Source organism: Trachurus trachurus (assembly GCF_905171665.1).
Source record: "Trachurus trachurus genome assembly, chromosome: 18".
Lineage (NCBI taxonomy): Eukaryota > Metazoa > Chordata > Actinopteri > Carangiformes > Carangidae > Trachurus > Trachurus trachurus.
The window spans coordinates 10,199,129-10,226,993 of NC_139909.1; the positions used below are offsets into that span (position 1 = coordinate 10,199,129).

Below are 27,865 nucleotides of genomic sequence, written 5' to 3' on the forward strand. Positions count from 1 at the left end.
CTCCCAGTATTGAGTTTCCTCTCCGGAGGCCTCGACGTGACGCTGCAGCAGCAGAAACAGAAACAGACCCGGGTCTATTTTCTAACATCTAAGACTCGAGTTTCCACCAAATACCAACAGCCCTGCTGCAGACCACTGTGCGCAGACCACTCTATAATTCAGAGTGTCAGTGCTGCGTGGAGTCGGAGCACGCCACCGTCGCCAACCACACCGCCGTGTATCTGCGGGTCAATGAGGGTGAGCTGGTCATGTAGAACCAGTCGTCAGCCGATCCATCAGGAACGCAGAGGATAAAGGATTTATAAATATGGAGGTAAAAGGAGCTGATTTCTTCCTCCTGCTCCCCTCCCCTCCACTCCCCACCCGCTCCCCTCCACCACCACCATCAGTCTGGGACGGTGCCAAGTCCCTCAGCTGGACTCGTTCAAGACCCGATTTAGATCCAGAACCGGCACCATTTATAGTCGTCTCTGCATCTGCCCCCAAAACCACAACGTTAAAATTACAGCTCGGCTTATGACAGTTGACAAAATTAAGATGTTGCTTGGAATAAGAGAGGAAGGATGACGACGGGAGAGGGAGGAGGAGGGATGAAAGACACGGGAAAAACAGAGAGTAAGGGATTTTTTTTTTTTTTTTTAACATCTGAACACAGATGTAAGTTTCTTTTTAAAACACAACGATCTTTTAGAAATTACATCTGGTTCCTCTTGAGACTCCCCTCTAAGCCAAAAATATTCCAGTGATATGATAAATAGGTTTGGTTTTACATGTCAAAAAAACAAACACAAAAAAACCCAACTTATTTCTTCTTACTTCCTGATTGAGAAAGTTGAATCACGCTGAATCACAACCACGGGACGACACGCCCACCAGCATTAGCCACGCCCATCCCTCTCGGTTGAGAACCAGAAACCCACAGACAGATCAGAAATGTTTGGTTACCATCTTTTATTTGTTTTTAAAGGGATAGTTCACCCAGAATTCAAATTGCACTCATTGTCTACTCACCCTCATGTGGACTAAGGGCTGGGAGAAGTTTCAGAGTCCTCCGTGGCTTCTCTGAGTTACAGGGGGTCTCGGCGTAGCAGTGCATGTCCATATAACGGTTGCAAATGGATACCAACTGTCTTCGTGACAAAAAGACACACCAAAAAACATCCAAATACCTCCATGGTGCTCGTATGTAATGTCCGTCTTGTATTGAAACCCCGAAATGCGAAAATGTCCCGAAAAAAATTAAATAAGTCTAAATTTCAAGCTTGTTTTGTAGCGGAAGCTTCTGGAAGCTCCTCTTCCTGGTCCATCCAAATCTCACGCAATTTGCGCCGGCCACAACATCGGAACAATTTCGCATTTCGGGGCTTCAATACAAGATGGACATTACATACGAGCAGCATGGAGGTATTTGGATGTTTTTTGGTGTGTCTTTTTGTTACGAAGACAGTTGGTATCCATTTGCAACCGTTATATGGACATGCACTGCTACGCCGAGACCCCCTGTAACTCAGAGAAGCCGCGGATAACTCGACATGAGGGTGGGTAGATAATGATAATGATAATGCAATTTGAATTTTTAAGCGAACATGTGACTTTCAGCCCCCGGCCCTCAACCTCACAACTTGACTGCTGATTGGTTCTTACGGTTTGTGACATAATAAACTCTATATGTCTGAATCTGTGTTTATGAGACTGTCATTAAGTGTTTCCACACTGACCTGTGAACTACTCGTGGTGTTGGCTGATTATATGTCTGTATGTATTATATAAAGACATCACATGGACATTAACAAGCATTAACACCTGACTTTCACCAGATGTGTTTTTAAATCCTGATCTATTTTTCAGCCAACTTTCCAAACAGCTCATAAACCCACGGATCGCTCGCTCTTCCTTGTGAGACAAGATGACATAATTTGTTGTAATGAGTCACTTTGAACTTTGTGTGATTTCATGTTGTCTGAAAAACATTCAAAAAAATCACTGCGCGCACATTCACACACTCTTTTATGACTCTTGCGTCTCACTTGTGCGATTTGTTCAAAAAGCCCAAGAAGCTGAGATCAGTTCCTGTCGGTGATGCAGTCTTACAGCACGGTGTGTCATAACATTTAGTGCTTTGATGAGGTTGTCGTCAGCAGAGGTGTTGAAATCCAGGTCAGTGAAAGTTGCTGTGGTTTGTTAGAGGTGGTAAAAGCTCAAACGGATGTTTAACCTCTAACCTGCCCATACGGAAATGAAATATATGACAAATATGGTCTTATGTCAAAGAAGATGTTGCCATATGTCACATTATAAGAGGATATCTATGTATTAAAGGGATAGTTCACCCAAAATTCAAATTTCACTCATTATGTACTCCCCCTCATGTCGACTAAGGGCTGGGAGAAGTTTCAGAGTCCTCTGTGGCTTCTCTGAGTTACAGCGGGGGTCCGCGCAGCAGTATTTGTCCATATGATGGTTGTGAATGGGGCTCACTTTTCTTCGTAACAAAAAGACACACCAAAAAACATCCAAATACCTCCATACTGCTCGTCTGTAATGTCCCTCTTGAAATTGAAAAAAATTAAATAAGTCTATATTTTAAGCTTGTTTGTAGCGGAAGCTCCCAGTGTCTCAGTTCACTGCTCTTCCTGTGAGATTTGCACTGACCGGCGGAACAATTTCTCATGTCGGGGCTTCAATACAAGAGGGACATTACAGATGAGCACTATGGAGGTATTTGGATGTTTTTTGGTGTGTCTTTTTGGACGAAGAAAAGTGAGCTCCATTCACAACCATTATATGGACAAATACTTCTGCGCGGACCCCCCCGTAACTCAGAGAAGCCACGGAGGACTGGGAAACTTCTCACAGCCCTTAGTCGACATGAGGGTGAGTAGATAATGAGTGAAATTTGAATTTTGGGTGAACTATCCCTTTAATGGGTTCAGATCAGTAGAAAATCAGTCATCAGGCTCCTACAGTATGTGAAACAGCAGAATCTCGGTACAGTAAGTGGGGGAGGGAACAGGATGCAGACGTATAAGGTGGTGGAAATCCTCCGTAGACCAGACCGTCTCATTTGGGTTCAGCCTCTGTGGTTTCCACTGACAACGAAAGGGCCACGCCTTCCCCTGACGGACGTGTGGCCCCTGAACTAGGACAGGCAGCAGAGGAGAGAAGTACTTCATGTCTGATGAGTCAATCTGAGTCTCCTCAGCTGCAAATGTGTCTGTCTGCTGTGTATGTCTGTTTTTTGTGCATTGTTTGATGGTTGTTTGGTGTTTTTGTTTTCGGTGTTATATGGTGTCTATATTTGTAATGTTTCTTTGTCACAAGGAATCAAGTGAATGAATGAATGAATTTATATTTATTTAAGTGTCATGCACCAATTAAGGCACCCAGCCTATAAGGGCTTACAAGACAAAATCATCAGAGCACAGACATTTTTCACATAAATAATTAACTTTTTCTTTTTGACCAAGCACTTTTTTATAAAAGTAGCTATAGTAAAGACTTCTTTTCTGAAGAACCATTCCAACTTTACCTCATCATCAACCCAAAATAACTCAGGCTTCACAACTTGCATTTTCTGAAACAAAAACTGCCTGGCTTCGTCATATAACGGGCAATGAAACACAAAATGCAGTTCATCCTCGATTACATTTAAATTACATAATGTGCATAGTCTTTCATCCTCAGGTACTGAGTTAAACCGACCTACTTCTACTGCCAGAGGGAGAATCCCAGCCCTCAACTGGGCACATAAAGATCTCTTGAATCTATCTAATGGCAAAGTCACATAGGGTTCTGAACAATATACATTTTTCAACTGGCAATAGGTTTGCATTTTATCTCATGCAACATGGCTCCGCATTTTAAGCAAGCAGAAAAAAGAGGAATAAGAAGATCATCATTGTGGCTGTGCCTGACCTCTGTCTCCCTGAGAGAAGCAGGCGGTCTTTGGCTGGGCCGTGCCGCATTTTTAAGCATTAGATTTTAAGTGTGAACCCAACCAATTTCAAAATAGGTCTGATAAAACCAGGCCAAGAACAACCGACAGCCAGTGTGAAAGTCTGTTATCGTAGTCCCACACGCGGGAACTCGGCCATTTCACTAATGCGCTACATTTATAACCAAGTGAGGCCGTGGACAATAGAGCCACACTGTGCAGGCCGACAGTCTGCTGGCTGAATGAACAGGATTATATCAGACTGCACAAGACTAGTGGATTCAAACAGCACTGGTTGAACTGCTCCTGGTTTTGTAATAGCGACACGTCAAGGGTGGGGTCAAAGGTCAAAGTTCTCCTTTTACTGTAGGCTGTGACGGTAAAAACCTGTTGGAGGAGTTTTCCTGGTTCATTTGTAATGTCGGGGATTCTACTTTCTCACAAATGCCATTTGAGCTGAGCCCTTGGGGTCTACTACGAGTCACTGCTGTTATTAGGGTTTTTCCATTTACGTATGACAGATAGAGAGAGATCTTTGATTTGGAAACATGACAAGACTAAAGTAAACTGTATCCCGACGAGGATGGGATTCGAACCCACGCGTGCAGAGCACAATGGATTAGCAGTCCATCGCCTTAACCACTCGGCCACCTCGTCTCTGTATACGTGCCTCAGCTAGAGAGATAATTCACGCGGGTGAGGCAGCTAGTAGTGCCTCCGGATCAACTCTGAATGTTTTCACATAAGTGCAGGAACACTTGAGGTCATGTACGTTACGGTTTGACGCTATAAAAATAAAAAGTGAGTTGAGTTTAATGCTTTGCGGTTGTGGAGAACTGCATTGCCTCAACATGCTGCTGCTGCTGTGTTTCGACATCTAGACGGTTCTTGGATTCTGGCATCGGGCCAGTTTTCTACAACACCAGTCTGGTCTGTGTAGAATATAGGTCAGTGTTACTCCACTACAATAAATCACACCATGGATTCCTCCCCAGCTGAATGGATCTGCTGAAGGAGGACATACTTCAGGAATTGAAAAAAAGAGCTGAGGTCTTGCAGCAGATTTGTTCAAACACTGCCATATGGGTTTATATTTTATGTTCTGTCTTTGTGAATGAAAAAGCTGGAGCATATTCCTTGTACCACATGTTTAAAGGACATTCCTAGAGGGGATCAAACGCTGTAGTTGCTAGTTCTCTATTAGTTAAATACAGACAGACCACAATGGCGAACCCTTAATGGAGCTATTTGGAAGATTTGCTATCGCTGCATAGCTAATGTTAGCTTTAGCAGCTGGTCAGCAGCCTCAAAGAAATGTGAACTCAAGACACTTAATTCCTTTACTCACCTATCATATCTTCTCTTCCTCTGAGGTTAGCATGCTCATCAGCTAGCCCTGGCCCATCTCATCACTTTCCAGCAGCAACTTATTGTAGCCTAAAGGCCCCCACATACTTGGGCGTACTGTGCGCGTACTGTGAGTGGACTGTCTGCGGACGTTTGAGGTTTCATAGTCGAGCGTGTCACATTTAAAACGGGTCATGTGAAGATTTCTCGCCGAGCAGTCTATTGTGTGACACCGAGTATAACAAGCCTTAAGGCCCCACATACTTGACTCCGAGGACGTCCATGCGTACTCGAGACGGACTCAATGCGGACCCAAAGCGGACGTCCGCTGGACCCGGCCATAAAAATTTAGCTTTGTGCGTGTAACCCACACCAACCCTGCAGGTATGTCTAATGTCTAGGTTCTAAGAGGAGACTCAAAGTAAAATAGAGCAGTAAAGTAGTAAATGAAACACTTTTATTTCTTCCCACAATAACTCACACCAACCACTAAACTGTTTAACGGTTTGTTTCACTTTTTTACGGTATTCACCTTTAAGTTAAACAATAGCTTTAAATGGATTATTTCACTTCAATACACTTTTTTATATTTGTAACAAGGACCTTTAACTCGGTACACAATTGGGCATGACAAAATTTAAACATCTGGCCCAATTTGAAGTTAAATTATCAATACCAAAACAAATATGGCAACCAAATTATCACCATGAAATTTAGCTATAAGCTTGTATTCAACCTTATATGAATTCACAAATAAATTGTTGGGACCCAACCAAAAAATAAATAAATTGAGATCTCAATAAACAAAAAATGTACACTTGTGTCAACAGGGTGAGCATGGATCAGTCACTCAACCCAAGTTTGTGAATGTTTCAGTTTATTTTTGAGTGCACTCAAGTTTCCTACCAACCTTTATGAGAAAGACTGTCCATCCTGGTTACAGACGATGAAGGCTGTGAGGTGAGTGGAGGAGAGGAGGACTGAAGATGGTGGAGATGATGACTGGAGATCCAGTGAGCAGTGATGGAGGGAAATGATGAGGGGGAAACCAGAAGGCAGCGGGATGAAGGCAGCAGCAACTCGATCCAGTCTGTCTGAACAGCTCAACAAAAAAAACAGCCTGCACAAAACGTGCAGAGAAAATTAATAATTGTCCTTATCAAAAGTCCACTGTGTGTTGACTCTTTCTTTCTTTCTTCTTTTTTTTTTTAATCTCTAATAGTTACACACACTATCCCTCATACTACACATAACACATTTAACTCACATATGCTTTAACCTTTTCATTATATGCTTAATAAAATAGCTCACAAAGAATATTCACACATTAACATTAACCGTGTCTGCTAAATTAGCTGAATTAGCTGACCAACAGGCCTAATTAGCATTTTTTCCCACACAGCATTCAACATTTTCAATAAACACACCGTTCATAATATCACCATGAGCTTATCAACTTATCCCGACTGTTTTTTTAACACAATAAATCCACAGTCTGAAGTTATAAACCTTTTTCAAGTTATCAACCAGAATGCTAATTCACCGTGCTAGTTCAATGTGCTAATTCACCATGTTTGCTAACAGCTAACTCACCGGGATATTCAATAGCCACGTCGTTCGGACGACTTCTTTTTCCACGGTCAAAAAACTCTTCTAACGTAGCCTTGCTACTTCCTACTTTAAAGACAAGTAGTGAACTGTTGTTTCTGCTAATAACAGCTTTCTGCTGATGCTGCTAAGCTCAACTGTCCACGCTCGTGTCTGTTGTTTTTTCTGACTGTTAACACTCGTCAGTGCACCACTTCCTATCGCTCAGTTACACCACTAGGCGGCAGCGGCGAGCCACCAAAACTGTTCAGACTGTTCAGAGTACGCGCAGACGTCCGCGGAGTCAAGTGGCCTACGCCCAAGTATGTGGGGGCCTTGTTTTCACAAACTTCTTCATTATCCAAAATCTTATGTATTCATCTGTTGGAACTTTTACTTTCCAACTTTTTTAGCTAACTTCTTCGTTCATATCTTTCATTGCAGCTTTTATTTAAAGCATAAGTAAGTGATATATTTGTGTTAATATAAGTCTTAAATAGTTATATCTTCCGACAGCAATCACTTACATAGAGTGTTTGGACCGAAACACGGGTCTCCCAGTCAGTGGCGTAGCCAGAAAAAAGACATTGGGTGTGCACCTGCAAAGACTGGGTGTGCCAAATTTATTTTCAACAAACTGAGCGTTACACCTCCATAAATATTCAAAAGAATTCCAACATTATATGTTGTGTGCGTTCTCATCAGTAATAACAAACCATGTGAATTCGCTCTCAACAAGCCATAGGCCTTTATAGCATCAGACACAGACTGCACATAATGTAACAGTGGCATCATGGCAAGCCTGTATGATCATACTTATCTTCTAATCTATATGCAACGCTGAGTAAAAAAAAAACTGCTTAGTAACTGCTCTTATAGTCAACAGTACAACAGGTCTAAACATTCACACATATGACGTGCTCAAATAAATCAATAACAAAGTCATAAAAGAACACACTTTTGCGTGTCTGGTTAGCGCACACACAATAGGTGATCTACTAAGAGTAACACGCTAAATGACAACACGCGCAAACCGCAGTATTTAAATGAGGGTTTTGCGCGTAATCGTTTCCGCCATGGAGAGTGTGGACAGAGAGCTGGATGGATACAAACGCAGAATAAAAATTTGATCCGACGCATTAATAGAGAGAGGGACAAATAAACATATTGTGGAGCTGCAGCATAAGAAACGTGGGGGATTATCTATGAGAAAGTAAAAATGTGGTTGGTAGAACAAGAAGAGAAGAGATGAAGTGAAGAGAAGATGGGGAGATATAGGCCTATGCGGCAAAGAACAAAAGAAGATTTTAGTTTGTAATCAAACCTCAGCAAACGAGGGAGAGCTGCTCTGATCAGTGTTGAGCAGCAGCTGAGCAGGTAACTGACCTGAGACCTGCTGTCATTCATTGAGCTGGAGCTGCGCGCTATGGCACAGAGCTCAGGTGGGACACTCAGGCCACTCGGGTCTAAACGCCCTGACCAGATGGATCACGGACGGAGTGAAGGCAGCGGTGACGTCCCAGTCCCGGTCCCAGAGCTGAGCAGCCAGGTACTGGAGAGGGAGGAGAGGAGAGGAGAGGAGCGCACTGGACGAGAGAGGTGCGGCGTGCGTAACGACGTTAAAGGGATAGTTCAACATTTTGGCAAATTGGCCCATTGCCATAATCGCTATAGTCATAGCAGTAGGTTCATTACCTTTAATTGTAGGTGTAAGCTATTTTCAGTACGGCGGAGCGCAGCAGCAGGCTGCTCAGAGCTACACTATGGAGGCTAATGGAATTTCTTGGTTTCCCTCATTAAACTCATCAAATTCAACATCCCAAAACTCCACAGCGCTTTTGTAGACAAGTTGTGACCTGCACAACCACCACGCTATGAGATAATGACGGGACGATACGAAACGGAGCCGTTTTCGAGGTAAATACAGGGTAAATACGGAGACTGCTTGCTGAAAAACTGTCCCTGAACGCAACGCGCATCAGCGGTTTTGTATGAATTTACCTCGAAAACGGCTCCGTTTCGTATCGTCCCGTCATTATCTCATAGCGTGGTGGTTGTGCAGGTCACAACTTGTCTACAAAAGCGCTGTGGAGTTTTGGGATGTTGAATTTGATGAGTTTAATGAGGGAAACCAAGAAATTCCATTAGCCTCCATAGCGTAGCTCTGAGCAGCCTGCTGCTGCGCTCCGCCGTACTGAAAATAGCTTACACCTACAATTAAAGGTAATGAACCTACTGCTATGACTATAGCGATTATGGCAATGGGCCAATTTGCCAAAATGTTGAACTATCCCTTTAAATGACTTTGATCGCATGATCAACAAAGCTATTTAACCATCTGAACACAACTACTGGGCTTATCATTCATCACATATGATTATGTAACAGCTTGGCCTGATGCTTTTATATCGCAAAGCAGAAGAGGACAACTATATCGCTGCTTACCTGTGCGCACTGCGCAGCTCTCAATTTAAAGGGCAAGACGGCGTGGCCTGGCCTTGAACTCGTTAATTATTCCATTAGTCCAGTTTCTCCGCAACGCATCACCTGACGGCAATTTTTACAAATTTATTAACTGATCGATAACATGTTAGTAGCTATAGACTATAAGAAAAACAAAAAATGCATCAAATTTTTGGGTGTGCCAGCTTCCTCTGTGGGTGGCACTGGCACACCCTGGCACACCCGTGGCTACGCCAGTGCTCCCAGTCCCTCTGCTCTGCTCTGAGCCGAAGAGAAACATTTATCGTATCCTACAGTTTTTATCCAATGAGGAGAGAGAACGGCATGCAGGGCTGTGTGTGCAGCCGAAGGGACGCCGTGAAATGTGGTGACGTAGGGACGAGGACTGTTATGGTGCGTTCAAGGAAACTCGTAACTCTTGTTTTTCCGACCTGTGAACTCGTACCAGTTCGATCTGGTACGAGTTCACCGGTCGGAAGTTACGAGTGGCCGTTATAGTGACTTTCACAGGTAAAACAGGTCGGAAAAACACGAGTGGGTTGCCTGGAACGCTACAAAATCGTAAGTTGTGACTTGAAGCTGTAATTTACGGTTTCAAAAGCCTGCCTGGAACGCAGCATTAGCCAAAACGACCGGGTCGCTTACTTCTGCTTTAACCACATTGTACACAGCCCACCTGTGGTGTCGCTACAAACAAGGTAGTATAAGAAAGCTCACAGTGGCTTAATGACAGCATGAGGCTACTGTTGAGAGCCCCAAGTAGCTCCAGTGCAAGTCATGTTTGTTAGTGTCGGGGTACCCACCTGCTCTGCTGTTCAGCGAAATCTGATGCACAGATTTATGTATAGGGCGTCAGAATCAGAGAATTCATTTATTAATGTGTTGGTTAATCCTGTACGCAGTTCTGTAAGATTTTCGTCCAGACTGTGGAACCATTTTAGAACATGTTTGTATGCAAGCCTACACTGAATAGTGGGGAAGGCTCTGTACTTAGTATTTTGTGTTTTTTTTTCTTTTTCCTTTTTTACTCTTATTCTGTCTTTCTTTTATTATCTTATTGTGCTTTTATGGCGATATGGATCCCCTTGGGTCTGAAATAAAGAAATGAATGAATGAATGAACCAAAACCAATTTTCTGCTGCTGAGAACTTTATCAATTTCAATTTAGGAAATAACTACAACTAAAAAACATTAAAAAATGTAATGTAAAAAGGTAATAGAACATGTTTTGGCAGGGGAGGTGGATTGTCTGGACTGGACACCATGACTTAAGTATTTCTAACACCCAGGCCACAGCCATGTGTCAGACTAGCCTGTGTAAGTGTTAAAATAAAGACTAAACTCATGACCTGAGTGGTTATGGCTGAAAACTGTGACTGTGACTTTACCTAACCACAGAACCACAGTTTCCTTTGTGTTGTAGCCTGTCACTGCATTTTAACATGGGAAACTTGTGTCCACTCAGGAATGTTTATGAGCGGCTATGAGCCGAGTTCGACCTTCTTTCCACACAGTCAGGTATTGTCCTGAGTCGCTCCGAATAGCTCTAAATGTTTCCCGCAAAAACTCTCCATGAGTCATTGACTGTGACCCAGATTTCAAGGTGAAGCAATGTGGACAAAATTATGAATAACCCCGGGCTTCCGCAACGAGACAGCGCAGATGTCATAAATCGAAGCTATAAATTAGTGAAAACTTTATTTGGTGAAAATAGGTTGATGTTTTGTTGAGTTTTGCTTTGTTGGCAATTTACATGTAAACATTTGGTTTGCATCTTGCGGCAAAATACCTATTTATACTAACAGTACAAACAGATAGAAACCAAAGCAACAACAGTGGTGAAGCTATGGATGAAAACAACACCCACATTTATGCTCCTCATTCCAACAAAGTTCATCATTTGAACAGAAACAACAAACACACATGGTTCACATTTGGTTATATGAGGACAACTTGCAGTGTCCACGAATAATGCACCAATAACAATGCAGCAACACAGTATAATGTTACACTGATGATGATTTGTAAGCTTTTGCTTCTGCTTAACTTGGTTTCTTTCTTGGAACAAGTGTTGTTGATGGTGTTCAATGGGAGTTTAATGGTCAAGACAAACTGGATACTACAGTGAGTCACTTTTAGTTGGTTCTCACATATTGTCAACATGTTGGACCACTGGCAAAACATGAAAGTCTGCGTAGACAGAGGTTGTTGTGGATCCAAAAGCTGCAGTTCTTCAAATGACCAATAAAGTCCGTCTCCATTGACTACAATGTAAAAGTCTTCAACTTTACAGCTGAAATAAACATTTAAAGCCTGCTACAAAAAGGGGTTTCGGTCTCCATAGCCAATTTTCTGGGGTGGGGGTGACTGACTCAACTGACTTCTGATTCAAGCTTAAAGTTCTGCACAATTATAGGACACTTTGAGTAAATGCTCTTTGTACATTAATGCCAGGAGTTCGGCGGCGTCACGTACTGGGTGGTGATGGCAGAAAGGCCTTCAAAGTCACAGAGGCTATGTCCATCTTTATTTACAATCTATGGGTTTACAAAATAAGATAAAGAGCAAGTAAACCAGTCTTTCAGAGGTGATACAACTTTAGGGCTCAGTTGAAATGAACTCCTTCAGGTTCAAACATCCTATCCGGTACAGCATGGTACATTTTCCAGCAAAAAGACACAAAGTAAGTTGTCAACATCTTTATCAGTGAATCAAACCGTTGTCATTTCTAAAACTAAAAGTCTAACTAATCGTAAACTGTCTGACTTATAGTACATGTAATATAAGACAAGAAACACAGCACTAGTTGTGGTCAAGAAGGACTGTCCATGATCTTAGCACTAGTAGCCTGCTGTGCAAGATGCAACGTACAAAGAGTATAACTACATAAAAGCAGAGTTGATGAAAGTGATTGAATTGATTAGTTGAGTCATTTGATGATGCACTCACTGAGTAAATCTACACTTGTTTGAACCATATCCCCAAGGTTGAGTCCAATGATTCTGCTAAGGGTTGTCACCAAATGATTAGTAAGTGTAGACTGACAGGCACATTAACAGCTTTGTTTATTTAGGCTTAGGTCTCTCTTGACCCGAAATCCCAATGGAGTGGACACTTGGGAATCAAGCCTTTTTGATTGGGGTTACCAGGGATCCTGGCTGGACAAAGGCCTGGAATGGGAGTGCCTAGTTCCTAGTAGTGCGACACTCATGAGGCCCTGTCACCCCAAGGTCAAGACCCTGACTGTGAATTGTAGTTTGAATTTCGATGGAGACCTTTGGTTTGCATCTCTCTCTGACCAAAGATTACAAAAAGTACTTCTAAGGAGAACCACTTGCTGCAATGGGTACTAGAAGGACCATGGAGGTGTTGGGTGTGCCATGACTACACTTTATTGAAAGTAGAAAATGTATTAATTCAATTACTTGTAAACCTTCACTACTGTTGTTGTTTTTTTTCCACTTATTTTTATTCAGTTCTCATTCATCAGTTCAACAGATCATTCATCAACTTTGCTTTTACCTCATAATTTTTGTGCTTCATTATTTCTGGGTTGCATGTAAATGTGAAACCAGCACATATAATAGTTCAAACAACAAACATAGAAAGGGTTTGAGTTGAAGTGATTCCAGCGTTGACCTGATGTGCACAGAAGGGAGGTACTGTTGTAAGTCTATTATGCCGAAGTTGAATTGTACCACGTCGTCTTCTTTGATACTGTCCTCTACTCCTTTTGGGTTTTGGTACAGTCAAGTTCAGCCAAGTATCAGAAAACGTATGCACTCAACATAAATACTTCACAGGTGCAGAGCTTCTACCATCCTTCACAAACACCAGGCCTCAGATGTTGGTGTCACTCTGCAGGTATGTCTACTGCATGATAACATCGGGTTCGATGTTAAAGAGCAGGTCGTCGTTGTCCCGCCTGACCTCCAGGAGCAAGGCCGTCTCCTCCTGCAGCGCCCCCTGCAGGTCGGCTGTTGTCATCAGAGGTTTGCCATTGAGTTTCACAATGATGTCGCCATCTTTGATGCCACCTCTGGATAAATGGGAAGGAATGGGGCGATACCGTCATACAGTAGATCATTTATTTCTGATTCTGCTTTTCACTGTGGAATTAAAGAATGAATGAAACCTACTTCTGTGCAGGTGAGTGTGGAACCACCTCATGGACATATATGCCACTGGTAACATCGGGGAAATCTGGGTTCTGCTGCTTTAGCTCTTCAGTCAACCTGAAACACAACAACACAAATCAGTTTCTCCAACTTGTCTGATTGTGTTTCATCAAACACAACAAACTAAAATTTTATTTTTAGACAGTTACGCTTTGTCAAAGGTCAGAAAATGAGGATTTCAATACTAAAAACTGATCAGTCTTATCTGCTATATAGACAATAGCTATCGTTTCAGACTTACGCTGGTGTGATCGTCAACATCCTTATTCCGATGAATCGCTTCTTTATCGACCTCACATCTGAAAGAGACTCCAGTTAGTTGCTGTAAACACACATGTGTTTAATCCCAACCCAGTGACATCACTGCCTCACTCACCTTTGCCGTGCTTGTCCAGGGAATCGTTAAGGAAGCGAGTGATCCTGTCAGAGGGGATGGCAAACGAGATCCCTGCCGCCACCTTCAGGGTGTTGATGCCGATCACCTCCCCGTCCTCCAATAAGGACACAAAAAGTCAGTTAAAGGGATAGTAGCATTTTTTTAAATGTGGGGTTGTATGATCTACAAATAGCCCCTAAGTACTTAAATTGCAGTAGAAGACTCTCTGCACTCCTCCCGTTAGCAACACCAGCCCATAGCCCTGCCCAGAGATTTACAACATACAGTGTTGTGAATGGACCCAGAGAAACTGCCTATTTTTGCAGCCTAAAAGAGGTTTTACCTGAAAAAATATACACAGTTCAATTGTTTGCTGTAATATAATTTTTTCCAGTCCTTCAAAGTGCAGGAAAAACACAGTTTTTATTTGGACCTAACCTACTCACGTATCCCTCCGGCCCAGGGTTAGTGCCCGCCGATCAGCAGTTGGTTAGGTCCAAATAAAAGCTGCGTTTTTCCTGCACTTTTATATTACTATTACTATACTATACTATTATAGCGAACAATTGAACTGTGTATTTTTTTTCAGGTAAAACCTCTTTTAGGCCGCGAAAATAGGCAGTTTCTTTAGGTCTGTTCACAACACTGTATGTTGTAAATCTCTGGACAGGGCTATGGGCTGGTGTTGCTAACGGGAGGAGTGCAGAGAGTCTTCTACTGCAATTAAAGTACTTAGGGGCTATTTGTAGATCATACAACCCCACTTTTAAACAAATGCTACTATCCCTTTAAGAAGATTTTCAGGCTACTGTTGCTGCAAGGTCAAACAGTCATTGTTGTTTAAATGAGAAACTCACCAAATTAACCAGTGGTCCTCCCGAATTCCCGTACTGTGAAGGAAAAACACACACAAAATTTCAATTTGACATTTTGGCACTGCTAAAAGTAACTTGACTCTGATTTTTTCCTGCCTGGTTTCAGTCTCACATTGATGATGGCGTCCGTCTGGATGTAGTCCATGTCAGAGTCCCTGAGGCCCAGCTCCTTGCCGTCTCTCTGGGCGGTGCTGACGATGCCGGTAGTGACGGTGTTCTGGAGGGCGAAGGGGCTGCCGATCGCAACCACGAACTCCCCGGGCCTCAGGTCAGCGCTGTGGCCCAGAAACAGCACAGGCAGCTTTGTCTAAGGGTAGAGGATGGACAGATAGGATAGGTCGCCTTTATTTACGAAGATACTTTATCGATTTTTGTACTTGGAAATCAGGAGTACCAATGATAGTAAGTAGTAAATTTGAATGTACAACTCCACATGCTTCAAATTGTTGGGCTTGTTTGACTATTTCCTGTGTAAATCTTCTCTATAACAGCACTGGTGAGTAGTTAAAGTCTTAACATACTGGACAGAGCAAAAAAAAACAAAGGAATGATTCCTTTAATCTGAGCTGGATTGTTTCTAATCCAATTTTTTTTCCAGCTGCTCTGACTCTGCTCCTCTGCAAATGAAACTACCACACGCCCAAAATCACTCATGCCTGAAGCATGAGCGTAGACACTGTGGTTCAGGAAAACAATGTGTGTTAGACATCACTCTGAAAGCCTGAGGGAAACTGAGGTCTTGGTGTCTTGAATTCCCCAAATCCCAATGGGCGCATATGACAAACAGAGCATATCACAACAACAACGCACAACCGACAATCAGCAGCTCCATCATGTCTGGAAAAAGGATGAAGACAAATGTATAAAGAAAGAAAGTAGGATGAATTACGCCCTTAAGATGATGACAAACAGAAAACAGTATGAGAGGATGTATATACAATATACACAAACAAGTATTGTAAGTCGTGAAGAGACACATGAGAAAGAAGAAGCAAGGGGGTGTGATGAAAAAAGGGGGTGAAGAGGTAAAGGGAGGATAAGAGTCGAGCTGAGTGGAAACATATGGTGTGACGGAGGGTGAGGAGGAATGAGCTGAAGCAGGGTTTCTTTAAGGTGGAGTATCCCTCCCCCTCCCCCTCCTCCTCCTCCTCCTCCTCCTCCTCCTCCTCCTCCTCCTCCTCCTCCTCCCAGTCCAGCTCTCCCACCTCTAGCTTGGGGGATGTCAACCCTCGGTCACTCTGGACACTGGAAGTTCAGCCGATATTAATTTCTGAGAGCACACGCTGATGATAATAAAAATTCGACCCACCCAGTGTCTTCCATCCTGATTCGTGCCGCGTGGCCAAGCATTGCTCAACCCGACAGTAATGTATTTAATCTGTGGAGGGAGAAAAACCCCCAAGTTTCCAAAGTCACCACACCAGAATGAGAAACAGGCAGCTCAAACATTTCCATCTGATGGAGAGTTGCAGATTAGACATAAAGATACCACGTCTCTAGTCTGAATGTAGTATTAGTGGACTGACGATGCTATGTGTGATCCTGGTATATTATTTCTTTAGATTGTTCTAAAAGTGAGCTTGTTCAGAAGCTTACATAATGGTCTTTACCTTTTTTCTTTTTTACAGGTGACATCTATTGGAAATCGTTAGTAAATATGACGGGGTCAGAAGGGGACGTGGTAACCTAGCCTACTATAAAAAGAGGTCTGATTCTTTTTTTAAAGTATTTTTTTGGCTTTTTATGCCTTTATTTGATAGAACAGTTGAGAATGGGGAGGCAGAGAGAGGGGGAATGACATGCAGGAAAGGGTCACCCGATGCGGGATTTGAACCAGGGCCACCTGCAGCAAGGACTTGACACATATATGTCATACTTTAATTTTGAATTTATTTATTCAGGATAGCCCCTTGAGATGAATCATCTCATTTTTGAGGGGTCTGCTTAACCTCCTGCGCCACATGAGGTCCAAGGCTTATGAGTCATATTCACCCTTACGCTAACCCTAGGTAACTATGTTATTTTTCTAGCCCTAACCAACAATCTTTGTTGCCTAAACCTAATGAAGCAATGAGTCTGTTTCTTGTAGCAATGGCAACGATCATTTAGCTGATACAAGCTACACGTTAGCACTGTAGGTGCAATATTTCAAGGAACACTTTAATCTCTATGTAGCCTGTGTGTTTGTTTTGAGGAAGAGCTATGGTAGCATGACAACATTAGCTAGCTTCCTTTCACTCATCCGCAAAGTTTGCAATTGCTAGCTGGCTAACTGTCCGCATAACATGGCTATGCTAGCGTGTCCGGTTTGTTTTTGTTCTTTTTTTTTTTGTTTGGATTTTTTCCATCTTCTTCATGAGGTTTGTTTAAATATTCCAGTCAGTAAAAGTCATTAATCACTTGCTTATCTTATGTTTAGTTTTAGCTAAATGGCTAAAAGGAACATCACATCAACAAACCTCTTCAACCTCTTTATTTGTCATTGTACAGCTGTAGGCTACAATTAAATTTTGTGCATCTCCTCACAATTTAAAGGGACAGCGAGGAGTTTTGGAAAAGCGAAGCGTTTTCACACTACATTTATGAGCCTCCGTGCACCGTGAAATTCTTTGACCGGCGCAAGACAGACTCATGTTTTCATTCATCAAGAATTAAAGTCAGAGGTTGGAAGATGATCACATACCGTTGTAGTTCCCACCATAAACGGTGATTCGGCGGCGTTATTCTCATGACTCGCCACGAAACCGAAAGTAAAGAAACGCTGGTCGGCTTGACCAGCATTTCCACCACCACTAATAATAACAAAATAACGATAGAGACAAAACGATATATTTATTGAAAATGGAGCCATTAACAAGTGTGGGTAGCGGAGATTCATCCACATTAACGTGAGACTTTTTTATAACCAAATAGAAACTCCTCGTTGTCCCTTTAAGACAAAAGTACACCACATAAATGGCTACTCAGCTAATGGTTGTACCTGGTTTGTTTTTTCATTTGCATGCATGTACACAGTCATCTTGATTTCACATGAGTTTCTTGTTGACACTGAGCTCCATAACATCTGGCCAGCTGAGACCCTAGAGAGAAGATGTGGCCAAATAGAGGTTGGAGATGTGGTCAATGAAGCGTGTGTTTCTGTCAATCCAATAAGAGTCCAGCTACATTTTAGCGAGGCATTTCTAAAACCTTCCAAAAGCAGGACCTCAGCGCCTCAGGGCTTCACTTTAAAAAAAAAAAAATATGAGTCACGAAACTACAACCAAAGCTGATAATTTATGACAGAGCAGCAAATAACTCTGTGACCCCTGAAGTGGGGGGGCTGAGGATGAGCTGGAGGTATTAGGTGTTCCCCCCAAGGGAGGTCTGGACCCTCCCTGAACCTGGACACATGACGCACTCCATGAACACTCGTGTTTAGTCTGCTGACTTCGATGAAACGCCCGTCCAGATTAATCTGTGAGCATTTTACTGGAAGCTGGAATGTTAATGGAGGCGACGAGGCGGCTCCATTAGGACTAATCCGCGGACTCTTCATTAGAAACAGACACTATTTTGTTTACATCCAGAGTTTCCCACCGAACAACCATGACGCGTTCCCCATTAACAGACATGTTGAATGTGTTTCCCAGCTCGTAAAACATTAGGATTCCCGTTGTTGTTCCTGGCATTTAAACCTGCATAGGCTGCATTATGGGGGCGGGACTAGATAAGCTTTTGCTTCTCCCGCTTTCCCTTTCGGCCATGTGCATTGTATTATTGAACTAAGATGAAGTGTGATGATGATGATTTAAATTGACATGCCCGAAATAAATAAATTGATTGATTGATTGATTGTTTACACTAACTACTCTTCTTATTCTTCCCCCTTCTGTTTTATTGGTATTGTCATTATTTATTGTACTGTAACGTCTCTCACACCATCTGCTCCCACGCTCTGCAGACAGACCCATCATGGCCTCCCGGTGTTTTTAGTATCTTCTCAACAGCTCTACAACTTTTAACAGTCTCGTCTGTAACTTTTCCACAAGAGTCTTAAGTTGTTCTTTCCTAAAAGGTTCAAGACGGGTCGTTTTTCGGGTCTGTTTATTCTCCTACTTGAACCAAAAGATGAAGATTTATTTGGCCTGCGTGTTTCTGTTTATAAAGATGATGTCCGCGACATGTCCTGGGGAACAGGTAATTATCGGTCTTCCACCTAAAGTAGCCTGAAAAGACATGGTTAAGACTTTTTCCATCTTGTTCTTGAGGTTTGTTGTAGATTTTCAAGCCAGTGATCATCATAGTTGTTTGTGTTAAGCTGAAGCTAAGTGGTTAAAGGGAACATTAACAGACCTCTTCAACCACACTGACCCACAATAAAAAGCTTTTATTTGTCACTGCGGAGCTGTACAGTGAAATTTAGTGCATCTCCTCAGACAGTCCATCGCTAATGGATGGAAAGTGGCTTCTTTTTTTTTTATCATCAACTTTCAGATGACTGGTAAGGATGGACTCACCTGGGGGTTGATTTTGATGGTGGCGATGTCTGACTTTTTGTCTATGTCTCTGATGTTGGCTTCATATACGTCACCATTATGCATCTGGACCTTTTAAGGAGAGAAAAGGAAGAACGACATCTTAAGAACTTGAAAGATACTGGAAAGCATAGATCCAGAGCTAATCCAGAGGAACCAGGACTAATTTACGGATAGTACCACTTCTTCATGTTTGTCAGTTTGACCTCAAAAACATTTTCAAGTGTTTCTAAATTAACAATTTATTCTTGTTATGGAGCAAAATGGAACTGGAGTGTCTAATTAAAGCAGTTCAGTAACCTAAGCACTAACCTTAACCCATTGTTTTTCAACCTTGGGGTCGGGACCCCACGTGGGGTCACCTGAAATTCAAATGGGGTCGTCTGAAATGTCTAGTAATTGATTAAAAAAAAAATTACTGATAATTTTTTTTTTTTTTACCAATTATTATTCTTTTAAAATTGTGATTAAAACACCACACATAATCTTAAACAACTATATTCTATACTAACTTTCTTGAATATAAATCGAGTTCAAAATTATGCAGCATATAAAAATATCTGAGCTGGCGCATCTTGAATGACAGACGCGAGGTCGCCAGAAATTTGTGATGTCAAAATGGGGTCACAAGCAAAAAAAGGTTGGGAACCACTGCCTTAACCCAACCCTAACCCTCTAAAGTTCTAGTTAAACAACAAATGTGTGTTTTAGGTGAAGTATTTTCTGTTTTTTTAGTGTCATCTTTTGTACAGACCAAGACTGTCTCCCCCTTCCTTCAGTCTTTATGCTAAGCTAGGCTAACCATGTCCTGATTCTAGAGTACTACAACATCAATCTGCCGCCACTTAGACGTTCATGAGTCAATATGGAGCAGCAAATAAAAGTAAAACAGCAGCTGAATGACGTGGCCATAAAACATTTGAGGATTTATTTAAGCGGCCTGTGATCCAGATGATCCAGATGAGCCGAGATCGGGATCAGCCGGTCTCGTACCTTGAGGTGCTGCTGCCCAGACACCGGAGTGGTGCTGGAGACCACATGGGCGTTGGTAACAATCAGTCCGTTGTCAGACATCACAAACCCCGATCCGCTGGACAGAGGGATGTTTCGACCAAACAGAGGATGTCTGTGGTGAAGATGAAGAGGAAGAAAAAGAAGAAGAACAGTAGCTCAGCTGGGTCTAATGATTCACATGATCTCAATGTGAAGAGTTTTCACACGGTCGGTCCGTCGGTACCTGAGGAAGAGCTCGATGTGGACCACAGCTGGAGCGATTTTCTCCACCACGTCGGCGATGAAGTTGAACTTGTAGCGAGGGCTGGCAGCATGAGGAGGACCTATACTGGCAGGAAGAATTACATATTTCAATAATCAGTCAAACATCACATTAAATCGATAAAGACAAAAAGACAGAGTGGAAATCATGAACAACTCTCATATAGGTATAAAAGAGCCTGAAGAGTTTGGTAAATGTAACTGAAAGCATCCGTCCAGTCCAACCTGAAGTAATTTTGTTTTAATGTACATCTCTTATATTTAAAGAGTAAGTTCTCATGTTATAATAACAGGAAGTAATTCACATTACATTAAAGGGATAGTTCAACATTTTGTCAAATTGGCCCATTGCCATAATCCCTATAGTCATAGCAGTATGGGTTCGTTACCTTTAATTGTCGGTGCAAGCTATTTTTAGAACGGCGGAGCAGAGCCGCGAGCTGCTCAGAGCTACGCTACGGAGGCTAATGGGATTTCTTGGTTTCCCTCATCAAACTCATCAAATACACAATCCAACAACTCCAAAACGCTCTGGTGGACAAGTTGTGACCTGCACATTCACCACGCTATGAGATAATAACAGAACGTTACCAGACAGAGTTGTTTTAGAGGTAAATACAGAGACTGCTTGATGAAAAACTGTCTCCGACGGGAACGCGCATCAGCGGTTTTGCATGAATTTACCTCTAAAACAACTCTTGTCTGGTAACGTTCTGTTATTATCTCATAGCGTGGTGAATGTGCAGGTCACAACTTGTCCACCAGAACGTTGTGGAGTTGTTGGATTGTGTATTTGATGAGTTTGATGAGGGAAACCAAGAAATCCCATGAGCCTCCGTAGCGTAGCTCTGAGCAGCTCACGGCTCTGCTCCGCTGTTCTAAAAACAGCTTGCACCGACAATTAAAGGTAACAAACCTACTGCTATGACTATAGGGATTATGGCAATGGGCCAATTTGCCAAAATGTCATGCTATCCCTTTAATATAAAGCCTGCATGTTGTGTTGTAGCTTAAATCACAGTCTGTGTTGACAGAATCTAAACTACAGGATAGAGAGTCTGTCCCTCTCCTGTCACTTTAACGTCTTAAGCTAAATGTTTTAAATTCCCAGAATGACGTGGAGAAGACCGTCAGATGTAACGTGAGTAAATCAGACGCCTCGATGCGAACACACGTGGCAGCTCTGATGGAAAACCCAGTTGGATCCTCCGGGGCCGGCGCTGTGGCCTCCTGCGCCGCCGTAGCCAGTAATAATAATAATGATGATGAGAGTGAGTGTCTGCGTACAGCTGCACTGTAACGCCGCTCAGCCAAGTCGGCCTTTGAGGAAAAAATGTGGTTTGTTATTTTAGAGCAGAAAGAGAGACTCTCGGATGACAGACGCTCCGACCAGAGGCTCAAGTCTCAACATCACGACCTGATAGACTTAACAGAGACGCATTTATCTTCTCATGGCCTCGGTATCACTGAATCACCTTTAGAGCTAATAAAGCTCCAGGTGCAGGCCCGGTCCACAGCTGAAGGACAACGGCTGGATTAAAGGTAGAAACCCAAAAATGGAATATGATGAATATTAAACCTGCATCCTGTGCAGAAATGTCATATTTGCCATATAGATGTTAACCCTAAACCTTATATAAGATCAGATGAGATCTACTTTATTGATCCCAAGATGGGAAATTACTTTTAAAGCAGCCGGAAAATAACACACAGTGCAGTAGAAAAACAAGAGAAAGAATAACATAGAACTATTTTGAATTTGAAAAATAGATATACTATAATGTAAGAAAAGAATACTATGTACTGTATAAATGGTTGCTGTATATGTTACCTGCATATTCTTCCTCTATATGAAGACATAGGTATAAATAAGATAAGTTCATTAAATGTGCAAAAAAATATATTATGAAGATGTATTAAATTAAATACATCTTCTTTTCTTTGTGTGCAGGTTTATTAGTGCAGTATTACGTTTGTTTTTGTTGGAAACACTGAACAGAACGAATCAGTTTGTGAGCGGTGTTGGTGATTTATGCCAGTTTTACGTTACGCCGCATTGATACTATGTTGCCAGGTCTACAGACTCATCTACGACTGCTGAAAATAGTTAGTTTGAAGCAGTTTCACGAACAAACAAATGAAAAGTTTTTATGCCAATTGTTCCGTGAGGTATTAACTTAACATACCGTAACTTAACTTCATTGACTTTACCTTTACATAATCTTGGACTGGATTGAACTTGTTCGCACGAGCTCAGAGATAAGACAAGATGCAAAACCAAGGTTGTCTTGTTCTAAGTCGTAGCTTGTCAGTGATAGCGTTTGCGTACGCGTTCCTCTGAGGACTAATTTGCGAGTTTGCAAGTGCAAAAAAAAATCGTCCACAGTGGAGCTTCAATTTGATTTGATGAACTGTGATCTGCTTTTGATATTTGGACCCGGCGGCAGCAGGAGACGAAGCCTGGTGGTGATGATGATGATGATGACTGAAACTTGTGAAGGAAATTAGGTCAAGAGGTCAAAGTCTCTTTGGACTCGTCCTCAGGGGAACAGGAAACTCCACCACAGCAAACTAGATGCCAGTCGTTAAGATACGATCAACAGACTGATGGACGGAACAGATTCCTGCTCTACTGACTGCTACAGCCATCAACACACACACACACACACACACACACACCCCAAATGAGAGATATCAATTGAGGAAACAGGAAGTCGCTGTAGTCCAGACTCTATTTACGTTTCCCTTTGATCAGAAACCCTTTATTTTGTCAGGGTATGTGGCCGACACACACACACACACACACACACACACACACACACACACACACACACACACACACACACACACACACACACACACACACACACACACACACACTGTGTCACTGGGGCATTACATCCCCGTGGGTGTGGTCGGCTCCACTAAAAATATAAGTCTGATCATCAGGCCGCAGGTCTCGGCTCGGTGGACCAGCATCAGTTGTGGTGAACGGTTCCTTGGTTCCTCTGTTGATCTCCAGCTGAGACGCCGAGGAAACACCTCATAAACTTTATTTATAGACCTTTTGAAAAAGGCAAAAAGCAAAAATGTGAGAAAACCTTAAATCTGTGTCACTGGGTTTAAGCCTCAACTCTGAGCAGAGAAGAATTCTTTCCAGTCTTCTTTTTTTTTTTTTTTAAAGCAGAAAGAAAAACGACTCCATTAGGTAACACGGAGTCGTCACAGACCCAGATCTTCTATTACTCAACCGGTCATTTGTTTTCTGCTCTGACGTGACTCAGACTTTGAGCGTCCACATGTGTCGTTGTTGGAAACTCTCTCCGTGTCCATCTGCTGGTTGTGTCTCTGGAGGAAAAAGCCTCACACACAGACAGGAAGTCATTTATTTTACCTTCCTACCAGCAGCAGTTTCTCTCCCTCTGTGTTGTGAAGTGTACGGTTACCGTCCTGATGGAAAAACCCTCTGTGACAAAAAACTGGTGAAATGTCGATGTTTCAAAGCTGCTGTCGTTGACACAGCGCCCCCTGCTGGTCTGGTATTACACTGCGTATAGTAACTAACACCTGTGGCCTCGCTACAAGAAGCTAGCTCTTGGTTCTCAGTGTGTTAAGACCGACGCCATCTTGTTTCTGGACCAGAAAGCAAAGTCTTTGCCAGTTACGTAGACTTCACCACGTATACCTCTGTCCGAAACTTGTATTTACTAGGGGTGGGAGAAAAAATTCGATTCACATAATATCGCGATATCTTTTTTATATTGTGCAATGTGCATTTGTTAGCTTTTTTTACATACAGAGAGTCCAGGTTTTGAAAAGGGTTTAAGTTCGCTTTATAATGAAGTATGTTCATTTATAGGCTCCTACAGTATTTGTGTGCAGATAAATGTTAAAAATGCAGACTAAAAATCGAGAAAATCGGCAATATCATAGAATCGCAATTTAAATCGAATCGCCATCCAAAAAATCGTAGGAGAATCGAATCGGGAGAAAAGCATATCGTCCCAGCCCTAGTATTTACATCAGTTCTGTAAAAATGAATTTCCCTCCTGAACCTGTAGGGGGAGCTAGAGAGCACACACACACACACACACACACACACACAAGAAAAAAAAAACTCCAACTCTCTCTGCAGGAAACCTGAGACCGGTCTTTAAAATCAGTTATAACTCAGGCCAGAATCAGAACCAGGTGGAGACATAACTCCTGTTGGACGGACGGAGGTTAAATCTGGGACAAGGACCGAAGGACTGAAGCCACATGGAGAGACTGTTTGCAAAAAGACTCTGACTCACTGTTCGCTGACCCTGCACGACTAAAACCGACATGTTTTCCAACACAAACATGGACGACACCCAGAGGACCTCACTGTCTCTGTCTCTGCACGGTTAAAACCAAAACATCCAAAACAAACCAAGTATCAGAAGATATTGTCACAATCAGAAGTGTTTTTGCATCATGTTATAATGTCACATTGAAGTTGACCGTCGGATATAAAATAGGCCATCACCCCATTTTTATCCGTATTGACATCTGGGTCCAAATGTTTCCAAGAAGCTTGAAATGTGTGAGTTACGGCCCAAAGATGTGTTTTTGTGAGGCGACCTTGGCCTTTGACCTTATGGAGGTTCACTGGACGTTTTACTGAGAAACCTTCACGCTACGACTTGAAAACATAACAACTCCTCTCACCAGTGTAAAAAGATCTTAATGAAAACAGCCTGTATAGACTCAGAGGAGGGGGGGTGGTGGTGGTGTGGGGGCTCCTTGAGGGTTTTTACTGAGGGTGTGGATCTAAATAAACGCTTCAATCTGCTTTCACACACTGTTAAAGCTGCACCTGCCCCCTCTAACCACTGTTTATTAGTCTGTGTCCAGGCCTCATTAAGGAGACTCTCGGTAACACACCGCCCCCTGCAGGTGAGCCGACCCGACACTGAGGTCAAAGGTCATTTTAGAAAGCAAATACGCTGCAGACAGTGTAATATAATACACATATTATAACACATTGACCCTGCACAAGTAGAACACCCCCCCAAGTGATCAAGTTCACCGACTGCAAATCAAAACCACCATCAAAAAAGCCACCAATAACGCTCAGAACAGCACCAGACTTCGTCAACAGTACAAATAGGGTCCCAGCCCATGTTACGAGGCATCAAACACCTGCTAGTTTTCTTGGTTTCTACTGAAATGTGCACTGTTGACGAAGTTTGGTGCTGTTCTGAGCATTATTCGTGGCTTTTTGCTTGCCGTTTGGCTTGTGGCTCCATAGACAGCAGTGTTTTACTATCTGGCTGAAGTTGCTACAACTAGAGAAGTTTGTGGTCGTCAAACTTGACCTCTCCAGGGGGGGTTCTACTCGGTCTCAGGGTGCAATAGACCATGAGTTATATTTACGCTGGAATATCCCTTTAAGTATTGTGTTAAGCCTAATCTTTCTTCTTAAAGTGACAGCACCTCATTTCAAAGATTATTTCCTATTTTAGCCACTTCAACTGTTTGAAGTTGCATTGGTTTGTACAACATGCAAATACTTCATATGTATAAAATTCAGATTGACTAGTGATGGGAATAATGGCTGTAAAAAATAAGGGTGTTACAAACGGCGCTACTTTTTTCAGTACTAACAATTAATCAAAAAAGTTAGGCTACTATTTCCCCCATTATAACACCGTTACCGATATGGACAATAAAATACACCGTTACTTGCAGTTACTTGACTCAAGAAGTCAAGTAATGATCGAAATCCTAGTTCCAGATAAACAGGAGGTTGGGGGGCGAGTCCAAGTAAGCATTTTTATTAAAAAGTAAGAAATAGTTAGCTACTTTTCCTCGTATTTTTTTTTTTTTTTTTGCTTCTCCACCTGACCTGGAACAACCATGCAAAAATTCCTATGTGTGTATGCACAAATGGCAAATAAAGATTTTGACTTGACTTTTGACTTTGAATTAGTTACTTTTATAATATCTCAGTTTACTAGCTCAGAAAAAGTGCGAAATTAACTAGTAACTATACTAATTAGTAACACTGGATATGACCCATGACACCTGATGATATGGACCATTTCCACATATATTTCCGAGCTGGACGTGAACCCACCACCACCACCCATGAGTAAATCATAAACCGTACCTGTGCTGGTCTCGCACGGCCCCTTCTGCACCTGGCTGATCTCGGCGCGGCCCTGCTGCTGCGCCTTCTTGCCGCTCAGCTCCAGGTGACACACGTTGTTGTACGTCTTCCCGTCGCTGCCGCACACCTCGTAGTTGAACCTGCAGCGACAGAAGCCCTTGGCCAGCCGCTTCCCCGCCGGGTGTTTGCACTCCAGCCCGTCGCCGCACGGCAGCTCGTCCTTGCGGCCGCACGGCTCCCCCTCGCCCAGCGCGCACACCAGGCAGCAGTTGCAGCGGTCCGGCACGTAGCCGCCGGGGCAGCTGGGGCTCGGACACGTACTCACGTCGCAGCGCGTGGGGCACGAGGGTCTGGGCTCCGCGCGGGCAGACCGGTGGATGCAGAAGAGGAGGAGGAGAGCGGATAAGAGGAAGAGGATCTGCATTGTTGAAGGAGGATGAGAGGAGCTTCAGAGGAGGACAGGAGTTTTGTTTTGTTTTGTTGTGTTTTTTTTACGCGGAGATCATGTTCCCGGGTTGTCACTGCTCATCACTGGTCTGATCTATTTACATGGACGGGTTCGAGTCCACATGCAGCTCAGACTCAGGTCTCCTCGGTCGCATCAACCTCTTGAGCTCGAGTTGCGTCCAGAGCATCAGCCCGAGTCCCAGACCAGACTGATGAGGATCCAGTCTGAGGGATCAGGGACTCAGAGGAGGAGGAGGAGGAGAAGAGGAGGAGGAGAGAGCGCTGCATGCAGGGTCCTCCTGTGGGCGTGGCCACGGAGCTCAGACCCAGATGTTGTGAAGAACATCTGGATCATGTGTGACCTCAGAACTGCAGGAGTTTTCAAGTCTCATTGAGTCATGATGACAAAAGCAGGTGTGACATGGAGGACACGGGACAACAACAAGGACAGAACAGCTGTGTTGACCAGAGTGTGATGTGAGTGAAGCTGTGAAGCACTTCTGTCTATACTGGTGTATTAAACTGGTGTATGCACTGGTCTGACTGGTTTAATACATTTGAGGGTTTAGATTAGATTAGATTAGATAAAGTTTATTGTCCCCAATGGGAAATTTGTCTTGGGCAAAAAGTGCATACAGCCATATGACAACACATTACAATAAATACAGTGACAGACAGACAGAACAGCATTGCTCAACAGCAGTCGGCATTATCAGTTCTAATTAAAGGG

At 42.8% G+C, this 27,865-nt stretch overlaps 2 protein-coding genes across 2 annotated transcripts in view; both read right to left on the minus strand.

Annotated features, from left to right (window-relative positions):
• The window catches only part of sh3tc1 (SH3 domain and tetratricopeptide repeats 1), a 207,336-nt gene that overhangs the window by 157,472 nt on the left and 21,999 nt on the right, over positions 1–27,865 (minus strand). The gene's annotated exons all lie outside the window — the stretch shown is intronic.
• htra3b (HtrA serine peptidase 3b) lies at positions 12,731–27,293 on the minus strand. The gene is made up of 10 exons (XM_083992933.1): positions 26,689–27,293; positions 20,515–20,614; positions 20,271–20,403; positions 19,260–19,349; positions 14,873–15,067; positions 14,743–14,775; positions 13,886–14,000; positions 13,751–13,808; positions 13,471–13,566; positions 12,731–13,370 (listed from the first exon to the last, which is right to left on the minus strand). Exons 1-10 carry the CDS (start codon positions 27,110–27,112, stop codon positions 13,202–13,204), a joined length of 1,413 nt encoding a protein of 470 aa, XP_083849059.1. The 5' UTR covers positions 27,113–27,293; the 3' UTR covers positions 12,731–13,201.